This window comes from Macrobrachium nipponense, chromosome 6, assembly GCF_015104395.2.
Source record: "Macrobrachium nipponense isolate FS-2020 chromosome 6, ASM1510439v2, whole genome shotgun sequence".
NCBI lineage: Eukaryota > Metazoa > Arthropoda > Malacostraca > Decapoda > Palaemonidae > Macrobrachium > Macrobrachium nipponense.
The window spans coordinates 133,295,169-133,312,445 of record NC_061108.1 but is presented as its reverse complement, the minus strand read 5'-3'; the positions used below and the strand labels follow the sequence as shown (position 1 = coordinate 133,312,445).

General features: G+C 35.9%; 1 protein-coding gene and 1 long non-coding RNA gene across 3 annotated transcripts in view; one reads left to right on the top strand and one right to left on the bottom strand.

The window, feature by feature from the left end:
* The window catches only part of LOC135216255 (uncharacterized), a 149,841-nt gene continuing 132,564 nt past the window's right edge, over positions 1-17,277 (top strand). For both annotated transcript variants that reach the window (XR_010314841.1, XR_010314842.1), the window contains exon 1: positions 1-127. This is a non-coding gene — a long non-coding RNA (uncharacterized LOC135216255). The remainder of the gene's footprint in view (positions 128-17,277) is intronic.
* The window catches only part of LOC135216254 (PDZ domain-containing protein GIPC1-like), a 109,374-nt gene continuing 101,211 nt past the window's right edge, over positions 9,115-17,277 (bottom strand). Inside the window, exons 5-7 of the mRNA XM_064251419.1 lie at positions 16,999-17,108; positions 14,635-14,716; positions 9,115-11,323 (exon numbers count right to left, since the gene is read on the bottom strand). Coding sequence (XP_064107489.1) covers positions 11,163-11,323; positions 14,635-14,716; positions 16,999-17,108 — 353 coding nt within the window. The 3' untranslated portion in view covers positions 9,115-11,162. The remainder of the gene's footprint in view (positions 11,324-14,634; positions 14,717-16,998; positions 17,109-17,277) is intronic.

The window sequence follows — 17,277 nt, the reverse complement described above, 5'->3', positions numbered from 1 at the left end:
AGGATGATGATGAAAGTTTGTTTGTTTACATGTTGCTTCACTTGCTTGGCCTTGTTGCCATATTGTGTGGGTTGTTGAGTGTACCTTGTGGAATACGTCCATTTCTTCAAATCTAAGTGTAATTAACGTTAGTATTTTTTCAGTTTGGTTTCTGCGACAAAAAGAAACTAGAATATATGGTCATATATAGTAGTAGATAGGCTTAAACAAACAAGGTGATTGATTGATAATATTCGGTCCTAATATTCCTCTCCAAATAGGTAGTATACCTAGGTACCCGATTTTCTAGCCTACCTAGGTATTTTCCCATTTGGGAAAAAAGGAATAGATTTCTCGAACAAAAGACCGTGAAAAAATATAAATCGGCAATCAAATGGGTAGAATTAGTATATAGCTAGTATGCCAATAGGTAGCATGAGCATTTACCTACTACTAGGTAGCTACCTATTACCGTACCTAAACTAGGTAGGTAGCCTACCTAAGCTAGTAGGCTATGTAGTTACCTATATGGTCTCTGGTTCCTGTACTAGGTAGGGTAAAACACTTCATGAACTGGCCAACACACCGACGATCACGGCTGGACACCCTCCGAAAAAGTACTAATAACGCGTCCTGACACCGGAGATGGTCATCAGTTGCGAGGAGTTGTTGTTGGTGAGACACGGAGCTTAAAGACCTCTACTCTCCTTTCGAAGCAAGTACCTATTTTCTCCAAAGTTAGAAATTAAGGCCATATTTTAAGTTTTAAACAGAGGGTAATGGAAAGGGTGGCCAACGCAGTGAAAACTTCACCAAAACGCTTTCAAAATTTTTACTTACGATTAGCTAGGGTAAAAAACCGCATGGTACAGGGGTGGACCATGTACGATCAATGTGTACAACCCCAAGAAAAGTACATTATAACGCGTCCTGACACCGGAGTAGAGGTCTTTAGCTCCGTTTCTCACCAACAACAAGTCGCGACTGATGCCCGTCTCCGATGTCAGGACGCATTATAATGTACTTTTTTTGGGGTTGTACACATTGATCGTACACGGTCCACCCCTGTGCCATGCGGTTTTTTACCCTAAATAACTTAGAAGATTGATGCCACCTCGATGTTTGCGGAGTCGCTTGTGTCAACAAACTTCCCATTTCCTGTGATAAATCCGCACACCACTTGTACCCATAGACGCTGGGGCACTTTCATCACAACAATCGGAAGACGGTACCTTACCGCGACGTTTTTAAGTAAACTACGGTTTTGATAGAAGAAGATGACAAAGCGTGCACTAGATAATTATTTAAATAAATAGTAAAACATCAATATTTTACATATGTATGATTAATTTGAAAATATTCGTTATTGAAAAATAACTTGATTCCTGACTCAAATTTAAGTAATATTTTTCAGAATTAGAACGTTTTTTTAAGTCCTGTATTATGACGTCACGACATCTTGACTTTCGTACCTATTGTAATTTAATTGCTATACTCAACTTTCTTGCAGAACAGTTTACCAGTTATTCATGCAGATTGTTATCAGCTATTCATGTAATTGTTATAATCGTAATGCGCATATATATCTTTATTTATTTTTTGGATATATGAAGATGTTTTACTGCTGGATTACCACCGTAGTGTGACGCAATAGCTTTCGCCCCCTGGGCCTTTTGTCTGTTTTCGCACCATAAGAAGTTAATGGGGCCAAATTTGCAATGACCCGAAAGTCGTTAAAAGAGGAAAGTTAGCATTGAGGAGCATATGTTTTGATTGAGAAAAATACAAATTTATACAATAGCTACCTTGTAAAAAATACTTGATTACAAAAAACTTGATTGACAACTAAGCAGCATACCTACTATGGGTTTCAGAGACAGTGCAAGCACGTTTTTGGGCAATATTTCTGTAGTGAACACTCATATCAGAACGAGATTTTGCTATAGCGTATTAAACCCAGTGCCGTGATTTATAAGGGTATCATGAATCACTAATCGTAAAGAACAACGACACTGCCCTTGTACCAAGAGAAAAACTCCATTATCCAGAAATGGATATGAACACAGCAGTAAAAAGCTCCACCCACCCTCTCCTCCCCACCTCCACCACCACCCCTGTCCTTCTTCCTTCCTTCACCTTTCCTTCTCTCTCTCTCTCTGTTGCCAATTGGTGTGTTCACCCTCCAAACTGGGTATAAGACTTAGACAAAACGTGGAAATTGGGGAAATTAGCCTATGTATTGGATGTATATATACATAAATATTAAAGCAATTTTATCATTATTGCATTACTATGACAACTAGAATTCATGGAAACAGTTTATGATAATGCATCGGCGTATGTGTCAAGCTCCACTAATGTGGCAATGATGATTTTGCCATTTTTAGCATGCAAACATTAAAGGTTACATTTATTTCTGGCATACAGTTATTAAAAAAAAATCAAAATACTAATATAGACTTAAATCAATGAAAAGTGCTAGCAAAAAAAAATATATATATACCGTATATATAATCCACTCATCGTCGTCTGCTCCGTGACGGTTTTCGGCAGCCAGATGTACGACAAGGTTAGAAACATTAGATTGTATCTACTTTAGAAATATCTGTAATTTTTCGGGGTAATTTGGTTGCAAAAAAGAGATAATATACATGAATTAAATAAAAATTTTGAAGTAACAAAGTAAAGTTAAACTAAATAATGAGTAAAGTAAACAATTAAGGGAATAAACCTTTGCACGTCATAAAGTGTCGTCGTCTGCTGCTTGTAACTGTGTTTGTGGAGTGAGCGCTTAGGAACCAGGAACAGCAACGTGGTTCAAGTGCAATTTGGAGTGGATTAAGACCAATAATGTGTATGTATACCTAATTACAATCAAATAAGCACTGTGGAGTTTCAGTTGTGATGGCAGTAAGGATAAAACCACTGATTACAAGGTAAAAAAGAATTCAGTTCAAACCATGACCCTGGGAATAAAAAGTTTCATACTTTCAGTAATATAGGCAACAAAATATTTTATTGTGCTGATTACAACTGCAATCTTGAGTAAGATCAATAAACGTTACATATATATGCTAACATTGTTCAAATGATTGCTGGGAAGGCTGGGAAAGATGGTGGATTGTCCATGATTAGACCGGCCAGCCTGACGATAGCCGCCATATTGGATCTCAAAACTGCCTTGAAAACATATTTTACGAAGAGCGTCACATGCTTATTTTAGTTCGTATGGGGCTTTCATATATCACATTATGTTGACAAAACTCCAATCTTTTGAATAGTATGCCTAAAGTTGTAATTGTATTCTTTTTTCACCAATTAAATATCGAGTGAATAAGACCCGGCCAGTGTGATGACGATGGATCGTCCGTGATTGTTTACCCTAGGTACTAATTAGGTAGCTAGAATATACAGGTATGCAAATTAATGTAGGGTAAAATACCAAATTACCAGCCTCTTCCATAGCACAACCACCATCCCAAAAATCGGAAATTTATGGCCTTAATCTGTGACTTGGGAGAAAAAACTTACTCTGAGAGGAAAGTAGAGGCCTCAAGGTGTTGCTTCAATGGACGCCAGCTCTTGACTAGCCTAATGTCTATCCTGGGTTACAGGACGTGTTAAAGTACTTTTTTGGGAAGGTGGTCACGCTACAGTAGAGGCTGGTCATTTGGTATTTTACCCTAATATAACTTAAGTTAGGGAAACAGTGCCTATCTGTCAGGTAGCCCCCATTCCCCTGGATCCCTTGACTTGAGCCGATCCTGACAACTGTGAATTGTGGATCATGCAATGAAATGCAGTACAAAGTTTCATCCTAACTTATACAGCTGCATTTGGCATGTACTTTACCTTAGTTTTGTGACCCTATAGCAAGTAAGTACCATGTGTTGCACTGTAGGCATTACTAGAGGTTCTTTGCAGCATTCCCGCAGCCCCTGTGAGGTTTTCCTTCTGTAACACCCTTCAAACCTTTTTACTGTCAATTTCCATTTCAGCACTGAATGACCTCATAAGTCCCAGCACTTAGCCATTTGCCTAAGCCCTGTATCCTATTCCCCTTAATTTTGGGAGGTAGGAGTCTGTGGTTAAACTGTAGATGGAGGGTGTAGATGTAGCCTGTGGATACTATGGTAATCATGTAATTTTTGGCTGTTGGAATACGTCTGTGAATTCCCCATAAAAAAGTATTCCTCCTGAATACCTCTCTTGTGTTAGTCATATTCAGTTAATTAATGTCTAAAAACAGACGGCAGTTATGAAGTCAAGTGTTGTAGAGCCAAATAATTGTGTCCCAATTGTTCTTGAGTTGTATTTATCTGTTATGCAGAAATGGTGTTTGTGTCTACACAATCTCTTTAAGAGGTAGAAGGGGATAAGCAAGATAGTACATATTAACATTAAAGTAAGCTTTTAAAAAGCCTAAAAGGCATCCTATATTATCCACTAAATACAGTAGTGCTTATCAAGAGCTTGACCTTAATCCACCATGAGGAAACGACGCAAAAATACAAATTATTCAACCATTGGCGATATTAAAGTTGATCTTAGTGAAAAATTAAAATACTGAAATATTAATTGAAAATAATGCAATGATTGATATCTTACTAAACCCATTAGGTTCAGTATTTATTTTTTTAAGTGTTTAACGTGTGTTTTATGAATTTTTTTTTTTTGCTTTTCTTCTCCCTATAGGTAGCAATTATGGTGTGCCCCATATTGGAAAACTGGAACATTGGTAGGATCAAACAAAAAACAAGGGAGCTGTGCTCTCAAGAATGGTAAAATATGCTAACCCCCTCCCCCCTGGGACAAATATAAGCCGTTGCATGATAGGGAATATTGTGTAACTGTGATTACAATACATGATTTTATCCTATTGTAACCTTCTGTATTTTATCTTAACCTAGGTCAATGGGCTTTACATTGAGGGGAGGCATCTTTTTGGATCCTCCTTAACCTCAGCCAAAATTTTGTGGGAAAGATACTTACAGAAATGCTGTGCATCCTAACATAACTACGTAAATCCTAGGTTCTTGAGTTCTTCCTGGCCAGTGCTTGATACTTTTCTCACACACCTATGTCACCAACCCCCTTTTTATTTCATGAACTTGACATACACTGTCCTCTAGTTTGGTATTTTGAAGACTATGCTCATTAGTAGATGAGGGTTTACTATCCCTCCAGTAGTCTATTAAGGTGTGTTATGCTCCAGTTCCTTTTAAGAAAAAGCAATTTAGATGATGGCTAGGCCAATCCGCATTTAGGTTATGAATTTGATACTTTCACTTATGGCTATTACAGTCCAGTTATGGGTACATATTATGACATCCATTGCATAAGTATGCCTGAAAAGATAGTGATGTGGTGCAGACATTGTAACTGAGATGTTGGCTTGTTGCTATATGTATTAATGGTTATTTTTAGTGGGTATTTAGTATATGTATTATACTGCCATACATGTAGTCTTTCCATTACCATTTTTTTCTGTGAGTTAACTTGAAGTTTTCTGTCAAAACCTGGAAGCAGTCATTGAAACGGTAAAAAGGTATGTCTGGTGATATGTAGATGAATTGCAGTATATTGACCAAGCACCTGTTTGTTACCCAGTTCTTTTTTCATTCAGGTTCCATCAGTTTTCCATGTCGCTACCTTTCTTGACTGGGTTGTGAAGCTCACAATGCTAGCGAGAAGTTCCTATAAAAATACTGGTAGTATTAACCAAATGGGAGGAGGGAATTCTGTGAACAACCAGCCAAATCTTAGGACTATTTTGTAGCCAGACAATCTGGCCAAGGCTAGGAGGCTAATAGCATCATAGAAATGAGGGTTTTAGCCTTTTTCTTTTGTCAACTCATAACGGAAGCAGAGTGATACAGTTCTTGGGAGGTTTTGTTAATTGTTGGCCTCTTCAGTCATTAAAGCTCTTAAGAATAGTCAACATAATGATTGCCACCTGTTCCAAGTCATTTTGACAAGATGGGGGTTGGGGGGTGGTGCACCACAGATAGCTTGGATGAGATCTAAACTACAGCTGCTGTTAGGTTTCTGAGCAATTCCACTCCTAGTTGCTTATCATATTCTCCCGGTGTTCCTAGTAGAATATACGAGTCCCCTGAGATTCCACCTGAGAGATCTTATCCATATACTATTCCATTAAGGTCAAACAACTCAAGTATTCAATGCTTACCCTTTCTTTAGGCAGAGACTGAAAGTTAATCTCTAGGTAATTCTTTAGCAGTTGCAGGAGGAAGTGAAAATTAGCGCTACCTTCAGCCATATGTGCATCAAGTGGAGGTTTGTCTTTAGAGATGCTGGTCACATTGGCAGGAGATAGGCATGAATCCTTTACAAAGTGTACTGACCCTTGAGGAGGGTTATCAGCTTCTGTTGTCTGCATAGCCTACTCATTTTCACTCATATGTGGAGTGATCAGAGTTGTTCTATGTACTGGATGATGAAGTGAAGTTGATGATGGTCAAAGAGGTTATAGAAGTCACAAAGACCTGGAGGAGTTCTACAGAAGATTTTATATAGCTCCCAAGGCATCGGGAGGCTTAGAGACCCAATACCAACCTTGGTCCTCTTAACTATTTCTCTGAACCAATGACCTTTTGGTTGGAGATTGTAACCATAGTATGGCATTTCATTTGCATGGAAGACTTCTAAGCATTGACCATTCTGAAAGATAGATACTTTTAGATCCCATTTCATTGGTCCTGGAAGAACAGAATTTCTTCCATGGCAGATCAGGTTAGGATCACCCTCATTTTTGGTTTGGCAACAGCTTCACTGGTCATCACTTGAATCCTAGTCTCATTTGCAATCTTGGCTGGTTGGTAAGGCATTAGGTTGATGAGGTTCTTTAGCTGCAGAGCTTTGATACCTCATCAGCCTGTGTCAGTATCTATAAAACATTAGTATTTTTTGGTCTCTTGAGGTAATAACTGTTACCTATCAACCTGGATATCCCACACATAGGTGGGAGAGAGTACTTTCCGAGGGTTAGGTTTTTTGGCACACAAATACTAATTCTGCCATAGGGGCCTAGCAGGAAGCACAATGTAATGGCAGATTCTGTGAGTTGAAGGAACCAGGTCCTTTAAATGGAGTAGTCCTTTCATCATGAGGTGTGCAGGATATTATGGAAGTTATTAGCCACTTTTGTTGATTTCTTTGCCACCAGTCAATTCCCAAATCACTGTTTTGTGTTTCAAGATCAAGTGGCTTGGGCAGTTGATACTTATGGTTCCCTGGGATAATATGGAAGTCCACTTCCTCAATTTTCCCTCAACAGGCTATCACTAGACAAACTGAATGAACCTGTAATATTGCAATGATCCTGATTCATTATCATAACTTTATGGCCACAGCAATTATGATTGCCTGATGTAGTAAACCTGCTTGTAAATCATTCAAGAACCCTTCCCTCATGAGACTAACTACTGTGACAAACTCACTTTTGTCACTTCAAGAAATTTCAGGTCCTCCAGTCACACACCTGGAGGTAATCAAGTGTCACCTCCTTCTGGAAGGATTTTCAGAAGTTGCAGAGGCCATTGCTACACCTAGGAAAGACTCAACAGCTAGATTGTATGCTACTATGAAGCCAATTGCCACACATTCTTCAAAATGCATAATTCAAGGGCAATTGATCCTCTTCAGGCCATTGTTCCCACAGTAACTGAATTCCTGCTTTATCTAAGAACAAGGAAATTGTCTGTGTCTGCAATAAAAGAATATAGATCAGCTGTGTTAGATATTGCAAGGCAGAAGGCTTAATCAATTTTCTATTTGCATATGCTCCAGCATTTGGGAGGAAAGCACTGCTTAAATAATTAAAACCACCCACATGCAAATTATTTCAGGGTCTTACAAACTTGGGGAGTAACACTTATGAGCATGTTGAACAGTCTACCTTGAAAGTCTTTACTGTACTCAGAAAACAGTATTTTCACACACCCAAGCCTCTGCTCAAAAGAGTTAGTGAGCCAAATTACATACTAAAAACTGGAATGTATAGTATTACCTTTTCGTATGTGCCTGGACTTTATGCTAAAACACAGAAAACTGGCCCCCTTCTCTCAACCAATTCCTGAATTTATTATAACACCCCTATCATTTCAGCTTAGTAATAGGAAGACCTTGCAGTATGCCTATCAGAGCATTCAGGTGTTACCTGGAGAGAACCAAATCTTTTAAAAACAGTGATCACATTTATATTAATATATTGGTGCCATTAAGTTTAAGGTTTCCAACAATAGAGGATTGTATTGCCCAAGGCAAGTCATTTTACATGCATATTCTTCTGTCTGTGAGTCTGAGGTATCCATACTTAAGGTCAAGATCAACCTCTGTGACTTTTAAGATGAATATGGACATTAATACACTTATGAAGAGGGTTATGTGGAGGTCTCCTTTAACTTTTACTAAATTTACTCAAGGGAAGTTTCACATAAACCCTGGGATATATTGCATATAAGTTTTGATCCTATTGCAGCACCAAGCCAAGTTGTGTCAACCTAAAAAGGAGGATAATGGGGGCAGACTCTTTCACTTCCTTGTCATCCTCATCCTCTGATCCAAAGGCATAGAATGCATGGGTACCCCTATATAATTTTTAAAGGTGAAGACTGAACCCACCTACAACCTATGACCTTACAACAAAGCCTCTCCTGAGTCATGACTTCTTTTCAGCCTGAAAACTTCTGTTGGCCCCATTTCTTTTGATCAAGTGCGTCTGGTCCAGCACCTGTACGGCCAGATAGTATTTTCTTTCACTAAGGGAAATGTAGATGATAAAACCATTTCTACTTGAATAGCCACATTGGTTTGTTTTAAGCAAATAATTGTTTTTTCTTTAGTGAAACTGATTTCTTCACACAAAATATTCCCACAGACCTGTATGCATATTCAAAGAGGTGGAAGCCAGAATTATATAGTTCTTTTTGAACTTGTCTGGAGATTGCAATGCTGTGGATTAATTATTGTAATGGGTTTGTATGTGAAAGAATTAATTTTTTTTAAATGCACTGAAAATTTTTGTAAATAAGTTTGATTTTTTGGTACTGTGCAAATTATGTATGGCCTACAGATCATCATGTTGACAAAGGAGTATTTCATAGAAAAACCAAATTTTACACAAAGCTCATTATATTAACTGTACAAGTAAATGCTCAGTGAGTTATAAATATATACTGTATATGGAGTAGAGCATCTGACATCATATATCCATAACATTTTATAATTACAAACATTCAGAACGTATTTATCAATTATGAAAAATCATCACCCTTGCATTGGTACTCAGTTTTATATAGTGTTTGAAACATAATTCCACATTGAACAATGAGATCATTTTGTTGTGAGAAAGGTAATACGTACTATAGTACTGCTGTGAAATGGCAGGGTACATGCAAGCTTCCTTCTGATATATAGGCCAGGCCTTAATTAGTTTGGTCTAAACACATTCAAGAATGTCTTCCCAACAGGTTCTTTAGTAGCTGTGATACTGTATGACAAAGTATAATTGAATAAAATCTATCAGTACCATATACAACAAAATATATTGCACTCAAAAATTACTTAGTATGCACTTTTCCCCCTTGAGAGTGATGCCCAACTTACGCCATTCATCATTTTTATGTATTTTATTCTGTTAAAGTTTACCACATAGACGAGAACTTTTACAATGATATTTGACTAAAGATAGTGTAACAGCAAAACTGCTTATAGTTACCATCCAAATAAAACCAAACACTTTTGTTTCATAATCCTAATACATGTGCTGTTTGATAGTAGTAGCAAAGATTCAATTTATTTCATTATTATAAAAATTGGATATACAAAAAGCAGAGCACTTTATATCTTCTATCCCTACTCTACTGACTTACGAAAAAATAAGGGTTACTGTCTGCATAAAATTTACAATTACATACACAGAATAGTTTGCACCTGTCAACATAACTGTTCAGAATCACAAGTCTATATATGTTATAGATTTTCTTACTTCATACGTACATACTGTATACATATTTTTGAAATTGTTTGACTGTACTATTTGTAAACAATACAGTTATCCGAAGTGTAGTGACTTACGAGAACTTTACTGTAGAAAAAGAATTACTGAGAGCTGCCAGAGTAGTTCTCATCAAGTTATATAGTTTCAAAGGAGGTACCACAAGTACGATACTTTCGTAATAATTTTTCGAGGGGAAATGACTTTGATCAGTAATCAAATTATGAAATGTTATTGAGATTACAAAGGAATTAACTTTGATACGGTTCATTGGTTCACTGTTAGTTCACATATGAGTGTATTAACAATGAAGTATATACTGTAGTTATGATTTTAAGAGTGATTTTGGGAAAAGTTTGGAAGTTTTCAGTATTCCAGTGTATAAAAATTGTTTTCTTTGGTTTGATGAACACACTTCCATTTTTGTGTTAATAAATTTTACAAAAATGCTATAGTGAGTAACTTAAATTCTTGTTGATGTTTTAAGGATCTTTTCAGTGTAATAGAATATTAATAGCAGAAAGCTGAATGTATTATGCACGACAAAATATTAAACTTGAAACTTGATGAATAGGACAAACACTGGAGCATTAAGTTACATATCCCTTGCAACGATGTTACAGAAAGAAGATATAGCAAATTTTTCTGTTCAAAGTAAAAGTTCTTCACAAAAGTTGATTCACCTTAGAAAGCCCCTTAAGGCATCAATAACTTAAGAAGAAATAGCTATCATATTGGTTTTCTGAGCATTCATATTTTATGAAACAGTTACTTTATCCAGGGCTGTTTTTTTATTATTCGAGCCAGGATATTTAATGTCATCACTGTTACAGTATCTTGTATTGAACAGCAAACCAAATTGCAGTACTGTATATTCAAAGGTTGATGACTGTGACAGGTATGACCAAAATAAATTCTTATAAGTACAGGAATGAATACTTATTTCATAATCACTGTAAGAGTTTTACCCCTAACTGTATTCTATATCTATGCTCAGTAGCTGAACAAGTCAGCTGAGACTACAATTAGAAATCATTGAAGTTTTTCATAAAAAAAGAGAAGACCAAATGGGTCCCTCCAGGAATGTACAGTTTTATGTTTCACTCGGTCTCTCCAGATCCTGTATTACATCTATTAGCGTGTGTACACACACACACACACACATTTACTTTTTCAGTCTTCCAGCTTTAGCATCAGTAATTGCTCCCCAAAGCTCGAAAATGAAATCGTCAGTGAATCCAAAGGCCTCAAGGTCTGATTCGTCAACAGCTTCTGCAAATTCCATGGTGTTTTGCGCCTTCTGACCCAAATCCCAGATGAGAGCAGCTGAAAAATATGAGAAAAATGAGAAATTTTGGGTACTCTATAAATACGTACTGATAGTAGTTCATTGAATGTGCCACCTTTTTATAAATATCCTGTTTAAGGAACAGTAAATATTATCATTTCAAATATGTTATAGTAGTACTTTGTTGCACTATATCTGTAGTACTGTACATGTTTTTCAGTTGGCATGCAAGTATATACAGTCAAGTATATATTTTATGTTTTATTTCTGCACTAGACAATTACATTACTGTATAGCAACACATGATAGTTACAAACATGCAAGTAGAGGATACATCATATCCTAAGGAATAGTAAAAAAATTATTTGTTCCCTTGCCCTTTGGTTTAATAGTGAGTTATCTTTGCTTGTTATTTCATTAGCTCTTTGTTTTGAAATAAAAGTGCTTAGCCACTTCACCCTCTTTTGGTTAATGGGCACTGTTATCTGTATACATATACTATGTATGTAGTGCATAGTTGAATACATCAGTGTGAATCAAACAAAATGCTCCCAAGTTGAAAAAACAATGCTTAAAAGAAAAAGGATGAATTTAAACTGAAAACATAAAATAATCAGTAGAGTAATGGATAAAATTTCAATTGTCTGCTAAAATAAATAAATAACAGTGGAGCATTGGAAACATATTTAAATAAACAGACTAGGAAAGTGTGCTACTTAATATCAAAGAACAAAGATTTAAGCCTGACCGTGAAAAGCCATGATACAGAGATCGAAGGTTGAGAAAACGGAATGAATGGGCGCCAACCAGCATAAGGCAAATATGTAAGGGAAATTGATGAGCCAGGTTGGTTGTTATAAAACATGTAGTTGAAACAGGGAACGATGAGATCTCTCATCAGGGGAGCCTCTTTCCCACCTGCTTTTCTTGGTTTGGTTATATGCAAACATGTTTAGTGTTCTTGATTTGAATGTTTTCCTTTCATTCTTCATCATAGTTTCTCAATTTTTCTACATAAATATACTATTTAGTGTTTTTTATACCAGTTGGTTTATTCATTCACATACTATATTCAGTGGTTTCAAAATGATATGCATTAATTTATTGGAATATATGATGTAAAGCAGGGGTTCTTAATCTTTTGATGACTCCAGACCCCCAGTGAATTGGCCAATATTGTTCCACACCCCCTTTGCCTAAGTCCACTTGAGTCCTATTTGTTGATAATATAACTTAATATACAGGCAGTCCCCCAGGTTACATCAGTTTCGGGTTAAGTCGTTCTGGACTTACGGCAGTTACCTCACGGCGCTGTTAACCTGCTGTATGGCACTCTAGTCCAGATATACAGTGCTGTTGCTATTTATTGCCATTATAATTATGATGATTCGGGTTAAGGCGATTTTCGGCTTACAGTGCCCTGCTGGGAAGGGAACCTCAGCTGTAACCTGAGGACTGCCTGTACTTAGTTTAATACATAATTTAGGTATGAATATCTAGCATACAAGAAAACCAAAAACATTTACAGTTGTAGTTATTTATTTACAAAATGTAAAATGTAAATAAACTGAATAATTTGGTAAAGTACAAATATACAGAGATCAAGTCCCATACCCCCAGCATGTGGTTATCTTACCCCCAAGGGGTATGGATACCCCCTATTAAGAACCCCTGATGTAAAGAATTGTTTTCATTTGTGTGAGTATAATCTGACTTGATTATTCTACAAGTGTTTAGTACTTGCTGTTGATTGTATAGTACATATAGTTTTATTTAACCATGCTAGGAGCTCCTTTCATTTAACAATAGTTTTTTTTCTGGTACATAATCCCTTGCAGAAACTAAGATACGTACTGGCTAACATTGTTTTACTTTCAAGGACAGGGATTGTTGTTTGGAGTGATATACCTCTTAACTAGGTATCTTTATGCCAGCAGGGAAAGAAGTGCTCGGTGTCTGAAACACTTGGTTATTAAGATTTTATTGTTGGTACACTTGGCTGCCTCTTAACTGAAACATGACCGAACAGGCAATGCAAATCCCTGGCCCATGTGAAGATGAATTTGACCTGTCCTCGTTCTCTGGGCAAGTAGACATGCCTTCTCCCAGGTCATGGAAGGGTAGCTGGCATTGTTGGAGCAACATTATCATCTAGTTAACTCAAGATGATACACCAGGTAGCTAAGAACAGTATCTTCAGTGACTTAAGGTTAGACTTTGATGGAGGGACCCTGGAATACCAGAAGAAACCCTAAATCCTGAAAAACCTGGTCATTAAAAAGTTGTACTACATGGATTTGAGACCATCAAAACCAACGATAGACCTAGCCACAACAGATTTATTTAGATGATCTATATTAAGATAGACATAGTCATTTGTGGCATGCAGGATTCAGTCACCATTGACAAAACCAGGGATAACCCAATAATTAAGAGACTTCAAAAGCATGGCACTCAAAGTCCATTTACCAAATGAGAGCAAACAATAATAACTGAGGATGTGGCCAACTGATACCTTGTAGGGTAAGGAAAACTGCCAAATAAAGAGCAGAAGACTGATAAAATGAAGATATTTGTGAAGCTCTTTTTCACTTCAGACACTGACTTTCAAAACTTTTTATAGCATAGTCAGGTAATCTTGGGAAAATATGGATAGGAGAAGAAAAATGCCCTAACTTCCTCATGACTCTAGGTGGCCTTGGTCTTCAGTGGTATTGAGAAGTTCATCATTCAAGTTATTCTGAGCTAAGAAAGAGGAGGGCTTACAAACAGACAATTACTACAGCACCATCCCAGAGAAGGAATCGCACAACTTCAGTGCGGAAGGGGGTCCTATGGAGAGAGATGCTGATGATCCCATGAAATCGGACAGTGACATGCTAGCTGCTGTGTCAGATTACTAGTATCAAAAACAATGAACCAACTTTACACTGAAATCTCCTGTGCAAACATGGTAACAATAATGCTCTAGAGAGTTACGTCTTCCCTAATCAGGTATTTTACTGTAGTAAAAGTACTGTAAGAGATTTGCATTTCGTAAAATCACATAAAAACTAAATTTGTTTATTTCATAACTTGTTTTATGGATTGGAAATTTAAAAGTTCCTTTTATCTATAGTACAAACCTTTTACATTTACTCAGGTGGGCCTTTTCCCTAAACAGGCTGGGAGAGAGTTGCTATCAGCTGAGATTGGGGTCTCACTGTATATTTTGGTAGTGATACTCTAAAGTATATATACTGTAAGTTTATTGGTGAAAGCAAAGAATGTTCCATGAAAAACCAGACCTGCAAGTGCATTGGCATGTTTCAGAGCTCCACTTATGTTCATAAAAATTAGGGGCACATACCTAAGTCATTATCGTTGATGCCCATGAAGTTTTCTAATAACGAGTTTATTTTTTCTGTGGCAAATGTTGCAAGGTCATCAGGCTGGAAGGGAAAAGAAAAAGTTAGTTAAATCTTGTTTTATGGTCAATCTAAATTTCACTGTGTATAATTATAGCTCAGGAAGAAATATTACGTCAAAATTAAACATAATTTTGAACTTAGATCTAGTTTCAGTGAAAAGAGATTGAACAAAATTATTAGGGTTATACTGTACATTATATATATATATATATATATATATATATATATATATATATATATATATATATATATATATATTATATATATATATATATTGTGACGAAGTGCCAAGTATCTGGTTACTACGCTTACCATTCATTTATTGTTACCTCACAAAAGCCAGACACCTGAACCCTCAACACAGGTACTAAATGACTGAATACTCTAAATGCAACAGTGATCCCTTAACAACTTACCAGTATTGCAGAAAATCAGGCTAAGTTCATCAAAACATGTGTGAGGTAATCTTGTAAGTAATTAAATTAATCAAAGGGCATCACTCCATCAACAACTTTAAAAGTCTAAGTATTTCCCTGATTTCAGAAGTCTAAATACTTCCCTGGTTCCAAGTCACTTCAAGATAATTGAAGGAAAACAGATCAATCACCACTCTATGTTTCTACCTAACATCAACATAATCAAATGCAAATATACTGGTTAGAAATGAAAACACTTATAAAAATTTTAAATACAAAAATTTATTATTAAACTCAAAATTTATAAGTGAAATTCACAATATCAGGGAAAATTACTGTTACTTGAAAACAAAGTAAAGTTTAATTAATTCTTGAATCAAATTAAGTAAAATTAAATCAAAATTAATTTATCACAAAATTCAAGAAAATTTCAGTCAAAATTCAAGAGTTGGGCAATAATTGAAATTTGGAAATTAATTCACAAGTGCTAAACAACAATAAAACTTGAAAAGAATTCAAAGTAAATGCAAATTAATTCACAAGTATTAAATTTAATTAAATGTGCAACGATTAATTAATGAAAATAACGAAGTCACTTGAATTGTGAATGCAAATGAAAATACAGAAAAATGTGGACAATACCAAAATGGCAAAAAGCATTAATCTCACAGAATATAAAATAAAAAGGCACACTTCAGTAAGAAAATGGACAAATGCACAAAACATACAAATCACTTCAAATGAGTAAACACAAAACATAAAAATTTGCAATGTGTAAAAGTGTCAATCTTTTCACTCAAAACATTGTAACCATCAGTTTTTACCAGACCTTTGTAACCATCAGTTATTAGTTTTTACCTAACCACTGTTCATATTAGTTATTAGTTCTTACCAAACCTCTGTACCTATCAGTTATTAGTTGCAACTAATAAAAATATAACACACTTTACCTTTTTGGTATACCAACTTCTTTCTTTGCTGCAGGCTTGTTTCACACTTTCACAAAACCAGGCGCCATTACTCAACAATGTTTGTTCAGATTCCACAAAAAACACCATATAACACTAAATAAACTCTAAGAAATATCAAATCTGAAATTTACAAGTTACGAGTGACCATTCAATAAGTACAAAATCGTTACGATACTTTTAAAATCAAAAGCGCTATGAGATGGAGAGAGAGAGAGAGATATGTGAAAGGTTTGAGTCTTTAAGCCTGAATGAAAAACTTCTCCCTTACGGAAGCTGGACTGGAGATGACACAAAACGTTTTGGGCAATAATGCTTCCAGAAGCTTCAAAATCTTACGCAACTTTACATACAAAATGTGGTACTCGGCAAAGACATATACGTACGAGACCAGTCTGTTCAAAAAAGACACGCACTCGACTCGATCGACCGAAGCAGAAGTCCCTTACACACATGATGACAGAATCCCAAAACACAATGAAGACTTGAGGTCCCTAATCAAATGTGTTGACAGATTAGTAAAAACAACTCTATCTTTGAACGGACAAAGATATTCTCTCTCTTTCTACATTCTACCTTATATATTCTTTTACAATATGTTATGCACAATCTGAACACACATTTAAAACATCCTAACTCTAAGCTAGATTATCTAGGAATCTGAAAAAATGTTACACAAAATCTTATACACAATACTTTATACAGTTAAAGAGGGGAAATATGCATTTTGACAGTAGCAATATATAATAATAACAAACACACACACATATATATATATATATATAATATTATATTATATCTATATAGATATATATATATATATATATCTATATATATATATATATATATATATGTTTGTGTGTGTGTAAATCTTAGCACCATTGGACAAACCTTCAAGCACATTATTTTAATTACTTACCCCATCTTCAACTTCTGCTTGCCCATTTGCCTTGAAGCGCAGAGTCTTTTTGCCACTGCCAACTCCCTTCTTGCTACCCGATCGAGGATCTGATCTGGGACCAATGTTGGCTGTGGAGACAGTTTTCATTTTAATACATTTCATTTAATTTTATTCGAGGAAAACTTATGGCTGCTTTGTTCATGGGGGATTATTTGGATCAGATTTCATAAACTGTAGGATTATTCATGACTCCCCTGTAATATATTCTGAAATACTAAGACGTGATTTCATTTAGAG